Raw genomic sequence first — 13013 nt, forward strand, 5'->3', positions numbered from 1 at the left:
GTGCAATATAACCATGCAATTTACACCTCCAGGTGGTGTAAAGGTTTATGAAATTGCATTTACATCAATGTCAACACCATCAATAAAGGTTTTGAAAGTTATATTATTATCTGACACAGAAATCAACTTTTGTCTGGGCTGAGCTCCCACTGGACATAATCTCATCAATCCAGTCAAAATGAGACCATTTCTCCAACCTGAAGGTTGTTAACAACAGGAAATATAATAATTGTTCCTAAGCTATGCACGGAACCCCACTTCAGCTGATCCAAGTTATTATTTATTGCTAATTTAACAGCTAACTTTGATAAAAACTTGCTTTATTGACATTGTGAATGTGTTTGTATGTCCTCTTGCAGCTCTCTGGCCTCTTCACCAGTCTGGTTGTTCTGATTGTCCTGCTGCTGATTGGACCACTGTTTTATTTCCTACCCAAGGTTGATCCACTTCGCAAATGTGTCTGTGCAAGAGAAGGAGTGGGAATATTTCCTCTCATATCATTTACTTTTTCTGTTTTCAGGCGGTTCTAGCATGCATCAATGTTACCAGCCTCAGGCAAATGTTTCTGCAGTTCCAAGACTTACCTGAGCTGTGGAGGATCAGCAAGCTGGACTTTGTAAGGCCAATTAATGGCAACAAAACCAATGATGAGAAAAGAAAGATTTTAGTGAACTGCAACCGTAAAGTTGCATGGATATTTGAACTAAAACTTGTTCCAGAAAATGTGCATTAATCAAGTCACTTTTGCATTTTTAATTATGGCTGATGCTGAAATGCTGAAATGTAATTTGTTCAGTCAAGAGATGTTACTGTGTCTTTGTGCAGATGGTCTGGGTTGTAACCTGGCTCTCTGTGGTGGTACTCAATGTGGACTTAGGCCTGGCTATCGGAGTGGGATTCTCCATGATGACTGTAATCTGTCGCACACAAAGGTACATTTTCTATTCCTTCTCAACAAAAACTGGGCTTCAGACTAGGAGCAGTAGCTCTGGGTAAAGTTTTCATTGTGGGAGACATTGTTTTATCTGTAATGTCAAACTCACACACAAGCACCTGAAACGATCTGTAAATAAACTTCATATAGGCACTAAAAACTGTAGGACTCAGGCTGAGTGGGTCACCTGTGTAAAACTGATCAATAATATCAGATCTCTCTGATCTGCTACAACCGTATGTCCCACCACGTTCCCTGAGGTCAGCGGACCAGTTGCTCCTCACGGTTCCAGGAACTCGTTTTAAGCGCAGAGGTGACAGGGCCTTCTCTGTAGCAGGACCAAGACTCTGGAATGAGTTACCTCTGCTTGTCAGACGGGCCCCCTCCCTCTCGGTTTTCAAGTCCCGTTTAAAAACCCACTACTATTCAGTAGCATTCAACACCAGATGATCTGTGTTTTGAACCTGTACGCTTCACACTGGTTTGTCGTCATTATCTGCATCGTTTTTATGTCTGTATTCTGATTTACTTCATTTTGTATTTTGCTTTGTGTGTTACCTGTTGTTCTGTCTGTACAGCACTTTAGTTGGCCTTGTCGCTGTTTTAAGTGCTCTATAAATAAAATGGTATGGTATGGTAATAAAAAAGCTGATTATTGATTCCACAGGGCTGAATGCTCAGTACTTGGACGAGCAAGCAACACTGAGCTATACAGACCTGTGGCAAATCACAACAAGGTGAGCAAAGTCATCAATAGCCAATAATCTTTTCAGTTGGTGCAAATAAATAATATGTCTTTGGCTCATTTACCATAACTTGACTTTTACAAACAGAAAAAGTACATGAAAGTAAAAAAAGAGCAGTTATTCATTCCAACTCTGTGTAATCAGAGAGATGATTTGCAAAGAGTTTCAGGAACAATTAAAGACGAGGCCATGCTGTGTCCTCCTCAGTGCTATGAAGTGCCAGGAGTGAAGATCCTGACTTACAACGGGCCCATTTACTACGGCAACCGTTGCTTCTTCAGGGAGAAAATGAGCAAGTTGTTGGGCCTGACGCCGGAGAAGATCCGCAGCAGAGAAAAGGCCAGGAAGGCTGTGGAGAACCGGGAGAGAGAAACCACCGTCAGCACTGTGGTACGCCCAACTGGTGTAAATTTATTTCAGATTCTTAGTCACTATAAATAACTATTTAATTCTATACTTTACCTAGGAGGGAGGCATCACAAACACATCATTTTCCTCAGAAAACGAGTTATTTAAATCAGGTAAGCTTATTTAAAAAAAGGCAGAAACCCCTTTACTCACACCGTTGTAGATATTAGAGTGAGCTACAGTTGCGTTTCTGTGCAGAAACTTCAGAGGGTGACGTCCAGGCCGTGCTGATTGATTGCAGCAGAGTGATATTTGTTGATGTAGCCGGAGCAAGACTCTTCACACAGGTCAGCCATCAAACAAAAACAAGATTACGTTACCCAGTAAAGACACGTTCTATAAAATGTGACTTCTTTTTGGCTTTTTTGTAGATGTGCACCGAGTGCCAGAAAATAGGTGTTCATGTGTATTTGGCCAACTGCAATGGTATAGAGTTATTTAACTCAGTTTTTTTTTTTTTCATTAAACCACTTCCTTTTGCTAATTTAAGCTTCTTTCTGCTATTTTAGCTACTTTTCAGCTGATTTTTTTTCTAATTTCTGTCTTTTTCAAATAATTTCCACATTTTGTGCTTATTTCTGCTTCTTTAAGCTTCATTGGGCTCAATTGTTCTCTCTCCACTTTCTTCTGATAATTTAAGCTTCTTTCTGTTATTTTAGCTTCAGCTGTTTTTTTGCTAAGTTCTGCTTTTTTCATGAAAAATTCCTCCTTTTATGCTCTCTTCTGCTTCTTTTAGCATAATTGGACACAATTGTGCACTCTCCAGTTCCTTCTGCTAATTTAAGCTTCTTTTTGCTCTTTTAGCTACTGTTCAGCAGTTTTTTGGTGAAATTCTGCCTTTTCAGATAATTTCCACTTTTTTGTGCTCATTTCTGCTTTTTTAAGCCTAACTGGGGACAATTGTGCTCTCTCCACTTCCTTCTGTTAATTTAGGTTTCTTTCTGTCTTTTCAGCTAAACTTCATCTACTTTTAGCTAATTTCAGCTTTTTTTTTTAGCAAATTTACATTTTTTTGTGCTCTATTTCTTCTTATTTAAACCAAATTCAGCAAATATGTGTTCTATTTTCTTCTGCTAACTTAAGCTTGTTATTCAATTTCATGTTTTAAGCTAATTTCAGCTGTTTTTCATGATTCACACTGTATTTTTGATACAAATGCAAATTGCAATTTCTCTAGTTTAAATGTAAGCTGTCATGAATGATGTTCCTTCTTTTAGAAAGTGTCTTAAAGATCTTGACATCAAGCGGTCTGATGAGCCACATGAACCCTCAGCATATTTTTGTCACTGTTCACGATGCTGTGATGTATATTCAACAACAAAAGGTGAACATCAAGCTGGGATAATATAAAGCAGAGATCTCCACATCATTTAAAAATAAGTAATTATATGACTGCCGTTTGTCACAGGAAAAGCCTCCAGAGCACACAACAACAGTTTGGTTATGAAGCAGGAGGATGGTGATGAGTCATCACCTCAGCCAGGTGTCTGGAGCAGGAACAGGCCGAGCATGTTTGGACTGAGACAACCTCCATCAGTGTTTTAAAGACACAGTAGCCTGTTGTAGCACAATTTATTACAACATCTTGTAATTAACAGCGTAACTTCACAACACATCTTGTCATGCAGTATAAAAAAATCAAACATGTAGAACTATTAACTCGTATTGTTATTTGTTCTCATCCAGCTGTTATTTTAAAGTCATATTCAGTGTGACATATTTATTAAGTTTCTGCTTTTTGCTGGGTATAATTATCAAAGGAAGTGCACTGAGCAGTTAGTTAAATCACTTTTGTATTTATATCTGTTCAAAGTTGAACATGCATGTGCAAAATATTGATTTTCATCTTTAATTTTTTTTATTCAGTGTTTTAACCCAAAGGAACTGAACTAAAGACTGAATACATGATTTTTGTACAGCAGCGGTGCCATCCAGTGGCTTTTAGAAATAAAGTATTTCTTTAAAAAATGAACCTGGATAGTCTTTGATTTTGTTTTTTGGGAAAAAAAAGCAAACTACAATCAGTAAATATTAAAATGGTATTTTAGATTTTGATGGGTTAATATTGTTACTGTTATTTAGGATTTACTGTATACGCTGTGTGGGTGTGGTTATTCTCTGTGGAATGTGAAGCACGACACTTTCCTTCATATTTGAAGAGGGATGAAGAGAAGCCTTTGTGTTAACAGATACTGTAGGTTTTTGTTTCTGCTGATGAATGATAAAGAATGCAAAGTTAGAACTTGAGCAATTTGTCGTGTAAATGTGAGCTAAACAAAAGAATCTGTAATGAAAATAGCCCCAACATGGTTTTTAAACTCTAAGAAAGTAGATCAAGTGAAGATATTTAGTTGATTAAAAGTGACTCTTGCCTCACAGTCATGCTGCCCTCTTCTGTCAAACAGTGGAAACGGTTTCCCTGCTCTTCATCTCAATAATACCTTGACCTGGAAACTGCATGTGCTGCGAGTTCAACATCATGCTAAAGAAAAGGAAGAAAGACCTAATTATGTCCTTGCTTCATGTTGAATAGCCAAGTAATAACTTTTTCTCCTGCACATATATCAAAAGGAGGCCTCTAGATAATGTACCCTTTGGGTTTTTCCTTTAAAGCTCGAGGAGTATTTCACTAATTGGCAGGAAGTAGTCCACTTCAATTAGAACATGGTGCACGAGTATCTGGCCAAATGTTTACAATGCCAGAATACACAGTCAGGTCTGCTAACAAACATGTGCAGGGGCATGTAAAAAATAAAATTCTGTAATCTCTCCTTTGAAAGCTAGCCTTTTAAAGACATAAACCTGAGTTGTTGTAGGCAATAAAGAAAACAGTCATGGCTACCATGTACTTGCATTTTCTGAAATGTGCTGGAAACAAATGTATTTTTGTCCTGTGTTGCTGTCTTCCCATCAGAATAATAATAAAAAAAAAACAGCAAAAGAAAGAAAAGTAAAATAATAAAACCAACAAACAGTAAGGGTGGAATTCCATACACTAGATAAAGGCTGATATCACAATTTGTTCAATAAAGAAACAGGAAGAGGTCAAAGAAGAGTTGGAACGCTTTATTTTTTTATTTAATGTGCAGCTTTTTTTAATCTGACATTTTGTTTCCATCCTGTGGTGAAACGGTTATATTGCTGTTTCACCACATTTTGTCAAAATAAAGTGTCATGGGCATAAAAACAAACAAACCAAAAAAACGATTTCAATATCACAGCAAAAGTCAGCGCAAGACGTTTTAATTTTTCTATATGAAATCAGTTGAAACCAAACGCATGCACAGAAAGATTTTACTGCCTGTGACTCTGCAATGCACTAAAATATGATCAAGTACAAGTGTCAAACCATGTAATAATGTAACCATATTGTAATAATGCATGTCAATTCTCTTTTTACAAGACTAGTTCACATTAAATATTTTCCATATTCTTATTTTCATGTACATTATAAAACTAAACAATATACAAAAACGACATGGATAAAAAATATAATTTAGTTAAGCTGTAAACCAGTTGGCCTTTGAACAACTATAAGAAAAGCAGACTATAGAAATTATTTTCAGTGGAAACAAGGCAATAGGAATAAGGTTCTCTGGAAGGGAATGGGTCAACATTTAGGAATAAACAGAATTCAAACTGGATTAGTCAGTACCTTGTTAGTAACAGAAAATATTTACAGTAAAAGTTGTTTGACTGTTTTGGAGGTAACTCACTGCCCAAGAAACAAAAAAAATATTAAATATAGTCCTTTTTCCCCTGAGAACGGCAGCAGTTACCAGTTGTTCTTCACAATAAACCAACTAAGGCCTTGTTTTTTATTGACTGGTCATGCACTTGAACCTGTTCTTGAAATAATAAATTTCATTAGAAAGATTTTTATCCACACCGACAGATGTGTATCGGAACTTTTCATAGGTCTTCTGCGTTTTTGTTTTACTCCAGGGCAGGATGATTTTTGATGCGTGGTTTATGATGACATCACTACAGGAGCCGATGTGGAGGGAACCCAGAGCGTCGACAAAAAACTCTGCAACAGCAGCAAAATAATTGAGTTTTATTCAGGATCAAGAAGTACATAAAAACCAACACAATAATAAGGACTAACCCAGGTGAGCTGCTCGTGACAGGCGAGGGTCAAAGCCAACTTGTCGCACTTTGTCCGTCCGAGCCATGAAGAAGTTGATGACAGCATCTGCTACCACACATGAGGGATATCCTTCAATAACATGGTGGAACCCATTTCTGAAATGCAAACAGTCTCCATCCGGTCCACCTTCCTCCACTGAAATGGTGTGGCGATACGTGGCGGTGTAGCCGGTCACCTCCCTCACTGCACCACCAACCTAAGGTCAAGACAAGAAAAACATTTACCTGCACAAGTTAGAAGAACCAGAATGTTGAAATGGAGTGAGGCAAACTAAGAAAAGGAGAAATTATTTTTCCAAAAATATCCCACTAAATCAAAGGTGGGCAACATTATTTTTTTTCAAAGGGTCATTTGAACATTCAATTCAAGAAATTTAAAGCAATCAAAGGGCCGAATGGAGAATTGGAAAATAGTCGTTATGGCAGATAACCTAGAAGAGCTTTTTCAGGCTTTTTCTCGTCGTAGCAGTTAGCATGCTTTTTAAAACGTGTCATTCAAATATCTTTTTGGAAAATATGACATATTCTGCAAACTGGATCTTGTGACATATACACATTAGCTTAACATGTACATGTTAATGGAAATATGCAAATCAAACGTATGCATTTGTGTTTCTAAGTCTGTAAAGTTCAGTACAGTTCTGGAAACACAATGACGTTAAAAAAAAAAAAGTTTTTTAATAAGATGTTTAATTTAGATGTCCTTGTCTTGTTGATAAATTGTTTATTTAATCAATCTATTTAAAAAAAAAGAAGTCTTTTTTAACTAAGGCCATTGAGGGCCTGATGGAGATTGCCCAAGGGCCACTTTTGGCCCTCAGGCCTTAAGTTGTACATATCTGCACTAAACAGACAGTCTCATTGTTGTGTTCAACACAGGTGTGCAGATACACAACTCTCAAGTTTTTATTTAGGATAGCTGGGATGATTTAGAAATTATTATTGCCATCAGGGGCTCTTTTTTGCCAAAGTTTAAGTGAATATTAGTCTGAAGGTTTCAGAAAAAAATGTATACACTATACGTAATTGCAGTTGACATGCATCTCACCAAATCCAGTGTGGTCTTCTCCAGGATATCCACCATTTTTTCCAGTTTGGTGTTTGCACTAAAGATAAAATCGTCATCCACCCAGAGCACATACTTGGTGGTCACCTGAGACACTGCCAGGTTTCTTCCAGCAAACCAGCCCTGGGAAAATAAATATCAGCATTAGTTGGGTATCGCAACACAAAACACGACACAAGATACTTAATCATATTTACCTTTCCTTTTTTGTGTTGGGTATCACAGCACAAAATATGACACAAGATCCTTTAATCATATTTACCTTTCCAAATGGCATGATGTAGTGTTCAATGTGAGGACCGGTCACTGGCTGGGGGTGCTCATTATCATCGGCTATCACTATGGTAACGTTGGGATAATACTGCCGTATGCTGTCAATGAGATCTTGAAGCTTGTCGTAGCGTAAAAACGTCTTTGTGGCAATGGTAACTAAAGAAGTAATGTTGTATTCTGAGTAGAAACAAACAAAGACTCCAATATAACATCCTGCAACAAATTAAACTGTTAATGTCAGTAATTGTTGTCAAACCTTCACTGTGTCCAGAGTTGTAAAGCTTGGGAACAATCCTGTGACCAACTTTGATGGTGAAAAATGACTGGTGACCTTCAGTTGCAAACTGAACTGTCAAATGAAGCAGACAAATGATATAAATCTAAGTTTCAATCATTTATATGAAGTGAGCAGATGTTCTAGTTATTATTAAAAATGGCTTAAATCAAGTTTGAATGCTCTTCAGTTTTTTAAAACACTAAAACATGAGTCAGGGACACTGAGATAAATGCATTATTTAACCTGTTTGCTATACATTACAGAAATATTTACCAGTCATAAAGCTATACTTCACTTTGGATCTTGTTTATTTGTCTAAAAAGGTCCACATGACTTTTCTAGTGTCAGCAAAGTACCAAAATGCAGTGGTGGGATGTAACGAAGTACAAGTACTTTGTTACTGTACTTAAGTACACTTTTCATGTATCTGTACTTTACTTAAGTAGAGTTAAACATGGGTACTTTTTACTTTTACTCCACTGCATTTCACATTAAGGATCTGTACTTTCTACTACCCTACATTTCTATAATGTGTTGTGTTACAAGTTACATTCACGTTGCAACTTTTTTATTTGTTCATCAATTTGAAAGTAACCAATGGCGAGAGGGGAGTTGGTCCATTGAATCACTGCAAAGTGGGCAGGTAACGTTAGACCCACCTTCAAGAAGAGCTATATTCTAGTATATATGTCACTGAGCTGGGCGCACCCGCAGCACCGCTAACACACCCAAAATGGATTCCACCGAGGAAAGTCAGCTACAAGATACAGTACGTGCCATCCATGACTATTGAAAGATTATTCAGGACAACAAGACAGATTCTCTCTCCCAAAGATCCAGACTGGACTTAAAAAACTTTGAAAACCAACTTCTTCTGAACTTGAACAAGAAATTCTTGCTGTAATATTAAAATGTGTCAGTTCATGATGTTAGTACAAGAGACAAGAGATGTCTCCAAAATGGCTCGACACTCGGGTCCAAGATTTGAAAATGGTGTCAGGAAGTTAAAATATTGTTCACTATTGACCCATTACAAAGTTGAGTTGATGACAAACTGGAGTTGTAATGATCAGAGCATGTTCTTTGTTAGGTCTAATGCTCCTTTTGTTCAGGCAGACATCTTTTACTTAAATATGGTTACTGCTGTTAAAATGGTGCATTAGTTTTGCTTTATGTTAAATAAAAACTTTAAAGTTATAATCATTCCTCTTTCTTATTTTGCTTAATGGCATTTAACTCTGCATGTCATCCTTGAAATTCTGACGCACAGAATCGCAAGTCCAAGTGTGAACTGTGTCACAGAGTAAACACAATAAAAACATGTATTATCTGCAGCATTGTTCATTAAAATGACACAACACTATTAATGTATTACAGAAAATATACATACAGTTGATATTGTAGACCATTGCATTAGGTAATACACTCAACAAGTACTTTTACTTTTAATACTTTAAGTATTTTTAAAAGCAAGTACTTATTTACTTTTACTCAAGTAAAAATGTTAATTTGGTACTTCTACTTTTACTAGAGTACATTTTTTATGTGTATTTGTACTTTTACTTAAGTACAGTGTTTGAGTACTTTCTCCATCACTGCCAAAATGACAACTTTACTTGAATCTGCGGTCTTCGGATGAAACACGGCATTTGTGTAGGTGACAAACTGCAGCTGCCTGTTCAGAGAAGACAGAAGAGGACTTGACAGCATCATTTGCTTCTTCCCCGCTCCTACAACGGAGACCATGTCCACAGTAGCAGCAACATTAAAGGTCCCTAGCGTTGCTGTCAAATGCACCTGGTACAGGAGAAGAAAAGCCATCTAAAAACTTGGGACAAGAAATAAAATGTGGTTACAGCTTTTTACATAAACTTCAAAATACCCTGTAATTGGATTTTTCTTTCTGTTTGAGTCCCAGACCTGTGAAAACATTGGAAATATAAATCAATTAAAGTTATATATTTCTGATATGGTGCAATGTGGCTGTGTTATTACCTGGAATGAGGATTGTTTTAAGGGGCTGCACCTCTACACCCTGGGTGGGATACTGAAGAGGGCTGTTGGCCTCAGCAATATTTAGCATGTCTGCTGGACTGTAGACCCTTTACACAAACATAGCACAATAAGACATGACTGAACTGATTTTTCTTGTAAAATGAACCAAATTCTCATTTTATAGAGAGGATTTGAAACATGCTGACTGACAGATTGGATGTAATTTGAAACATATACATTTTTTAAATAACTCTACTGTGAGACTTAATTTAAAATGTCTAATGTAACCTAGATATGACCAAATTACATAATTACACGGTGTCTAAAATGAAACAAAATAAATATTTGTAAGGTTTGACAATATTCTCTGTTTTACTTGGACTTAAAGGCGTACTGATCCTTGGGTAATTTAAGTTAGGAAAAATGAAGTAAATGTATTTAAAGTAGCCAGAGTAATCATAGTTTTGTAATTTTCCTGCTACAAAGTAATAAAGCCAGGTTGACTAGCCATTTAATTACTGACAAGATGTTTATCAGTACTTCTGACGCAACTTCTGTTTTCACTTGTGCACAATGATTTGGGAACAGATTTTGCAGAACATTGGGCAGTATTAATAGGCACAGCAGTTATTTTGCATTTAAGGCTGTAAAAATATTTGTTTATTTTTGCGTTATTTCTTTACTAATCAAAACAATTACTTAAGACACAGTTGCAAATTTATCTACAGCTCAATAAATGTTTCTAGTTACAGTCTCAGCAACATTAATAAACCACACTCACGTGAATTGGTGGAAGATTTAAAAACATATACCTTTACAACATCAATATATGTTTGGATACTAAAAGCACATTATTATGAATTAATTCATTCCATTGCTACCTGTTTGGGGCATTTTGTTTAACTATCAGCTCAGCTTTGACTGCTGAGCTAATATCAGCGTAGTTTATCACAAGATTTCCTTGTTACATATAAAAAAATGTCTCTTTCAATTAATGCTTTAATACTTTGGTTGGTGATATGCGACTTGTCTGTGCTGCTGATTGTCCGTGCTGCTGATCTCATACCGCTGATTATCTCATGCTGCTGTATTTATTCATGCCTATCTGCTCACCGGGGACTCATGTTCGGGCTGCTGTTGTTATGCCATATTGTTTATTAGTGTTTAGCATATATCTTAGATCTTTTAGCGTACCGTTTGGTGTTTGTTTAGCGTATATTTTCAATCAACCTTTATTTATACAGGTAAATCCCATTGAGCCTCGAGGACTCATTTACAAGAGAGACCTGATTTCAACAAAGAAAGATGACAACAATGGACAACAGCAACAACAAAATAGTTATAAAAAAGCATACTACAGTTTTTTTTTTTTTTTTTTAACAAATAGGATGGCTAAAAGGAAAAGGTAACAAAACAAAAAACAGCTAGATTCCAAGACAAATGTAGAAAACTAAAAACAGGAACATGTCAGCATTGGACCCTGCCAGGTGTCCAACAGATTCTTAAAGACACTTAGAGAGGTCAAGGTCGAGAGCTTCAAATCTTTTTGTAAGATGTTCCAGGAAACAGGAGCGGAATAGGAGAAGGCCCTTTTGCCTAGTTCAGTCCTCATTGAGGGAACACTGCATGTAATAATGTTCTGAGAGCGCACTCCGTGCGATATTTTAGATATTTTAGTGTATATCTTAGATCCTTATTTAACAGTTTTATTTATTTATATTTTGCTATTTTGGGGTGTAACTGGGACCCTGTGTACATAGTTTCATTCCATCTAATGTACCACATGTGGTGGAAACAACAGCAAAGTTAACTTGAACTTGAAGAAAAAACTTCAGACATTAAAGGCATAAAACACCATCAAAAAGTTTGCCTTGAAAAATTTTGCAAGATCGTTTAAACTTGGAAAACTAGGTAACAAATGCATATTCTGCAAGATTAAGAATGACTAAGCCAATTGTAAAACAATTTCTTCAGTCATTCTTGTCAGTGCCAATTATAAGATTTGTTATTCTTTTAAACACAAGACTGTGCTTGTCTAATACACGGGATAAGATCATCACCTTCTCTGAAAGTTGTCGTACTCCTGAGCCCTATGGCGCTTTACAATTTCTGGATCAGGATGGTTTTCTAAGAATGCATGCTGGAGGTTGTGAGCCCAGACACGTGGAAAGAGCAGATTGGAGAACGGTATATGAAAGGTTTCTTCCCCAGGCAGACATACGCACGAATTCTGAGCCAGACTTCTGTGTAGAGAGAGAAACAAAGTGAAGAGTTGCAGAGAAACAGCACAAAAATGAAAAGGGGAATTTCTCAAACAAAAGTTATGTTGATAAACACACACAAACCTTGCCACATCATCCTTTATGTGGTATTCAATATCAGGATAACCAAAGGTGAGGTTTTCAATTTTCTTATTGAAGAGTTTCTGTCCTAGCCTGCCTTGTCTCCGGTGGATATTAACTCCAACGCTGGATGAAGGGCTCCAAAAACAAAAGGTGACTACAAACAATAGTCCAGCTAGCAAAGTCAGTTTGAAGTACTTCATATATTTGTGAGACATCTGGAAAGAAGATAGATAAGTTAGGTTAATAACAAGTTAGCTAAAGCATAGACTGCACTTTAAAAAAGGTCTATAACTTCATTAAACGTGTATAAAGTGCATCATACAGTCTAGAACACTTGTTCTTAACTGGACTGGAATCAGGACACATCAACATTCTTAAAGACAAGACAATTTTCTGAAATGTCATTATTGTACAGCGACTAAAAATGGTTCTCGGTGGTTTGTATGGTCCCCTCGTGCTTGCATGCATATCTGACAATGTCAGGGCAGGCTCCTTGTAAGATGACGGATGGTGTCCTGGGGTATCTCCTCCCAGATCCTGACCAGGGCATAAATAAGCTCCTAGGTGCAACCTGGCAGCATCAGACGGACTAAACATGATGTCCCAGTGGTGTTCTATTGGATTTAGGTCAGGTGAGCATGGGGACCAGTCAGTGGTGTTGATTCCGTCATCCTCCAGGAACTGTCTGTGTATTGCCATGTGAGGCCAGGCATTATGTACTAGGAGGAACCCAGGACCCTGCACCAGTGAAAGGTCTAACAATGGGTCTAAAGACATATTCTGACCCCTAATGACAGTCATATCAATAGCCATCATCTAT

The 13013-nt window shown here is 37.0% G+C and overlaps 2 protein-coding genes across 2 annotated transcripts in view; one reads left to right on the forward strand and one right to left on the reverse strand.

Moving 5' to 3' along the window:
- The window catches only part of slc26a10 (solute carrier family 26 member 10), a 13003-nt gene extending 9468 nt beyond the window's left edge, over positions 1-3535 (forward strand). Inside the window, exons 9-18 of the mRNA XM_037684168.1 lie at positions 360-437; positions 521-616; positions 826-932; positions 1602-1671; positions 1888-2070; positions 2147-2201; positions 2287-2375; positions 2460-2514; positions 3306-3412; positions 3497-3535. Coding sequence (XP_037540096.1) covers positions 360-437; positions 521-616; positions 826-932; positions 1602-1671; positions 1888-2070; positions 2147-2201; positions 2287-2375; positions 2460-2514; positions 3306-3412; positions 3497-3535 — 879 coding nt within the window. The remainder of the gene's footprint in view (positions 1-359; positions 438-520; positions 617-825; positions 933-1601; positions 1672-1887; positions 2071-2146; positions 2202-2286; positions 2376-2459; positions 2515-3305; positions 3413-3496) is intronic.
- A 2313-nt stretch (positions 3536-5848) lies between these two features.
- b4galnt1a (beta-1,4-N-acetyl-galactosaminyl transferase 1a) overlaps positions 5849-13013 on the reverse strand; it is a 34337-nt gene continuing 27172 nt past the window's right edge. The window contains exons 2-11 of the mRNA XM_037684169.1: positions 12194-12408; positions 11909-12091; positions 9849-9955; positions 9736-9773; positions 9470-9650; positions 7833-7925; positions 7566-7753; positions 7286-7426; positions 6197-6434; positions 5849-6118 (exon numbers count right to left, since the gene is read on the reverse strand). Coding sequence (XP_037540097.1) covers positions 5907-6118; positions 6197-6434; positions 7286-7426; positions 7566-7753; positions 7833-7925; positions 9470-9650; positions 9736-9773; positions 9849-9955; positions 11909-12091; positions 12194-12408 — 1596 coding nt within the window. The 3' untranslated portion in view covers positions 5849-5906. The remainder of the gene's footprint in view (positions 6119-6196; positions 6435-7285; positions 7427-7565; positions 7754-7832; positions 7926-9469; positions 9651-9735; positions 9774-9848; positions 9956-11908; positions 12092-12193; positions 12409-13013) is intronic.

Source organism: Nematolebias whitei, chromosome 11 (assembly GCF_014905685.2).
Source record: "Nematolebias whitei isolate Nwh7 chromosome 11, NemWhi1, whole genome shotgun sequence".
Lineage (NCBI taxonomy): Eukaryota > Metazoa > Chordata > Actinopteri > Cyprinodontiformes > Rivulidae > Nematolebias > Nematolebias whitei.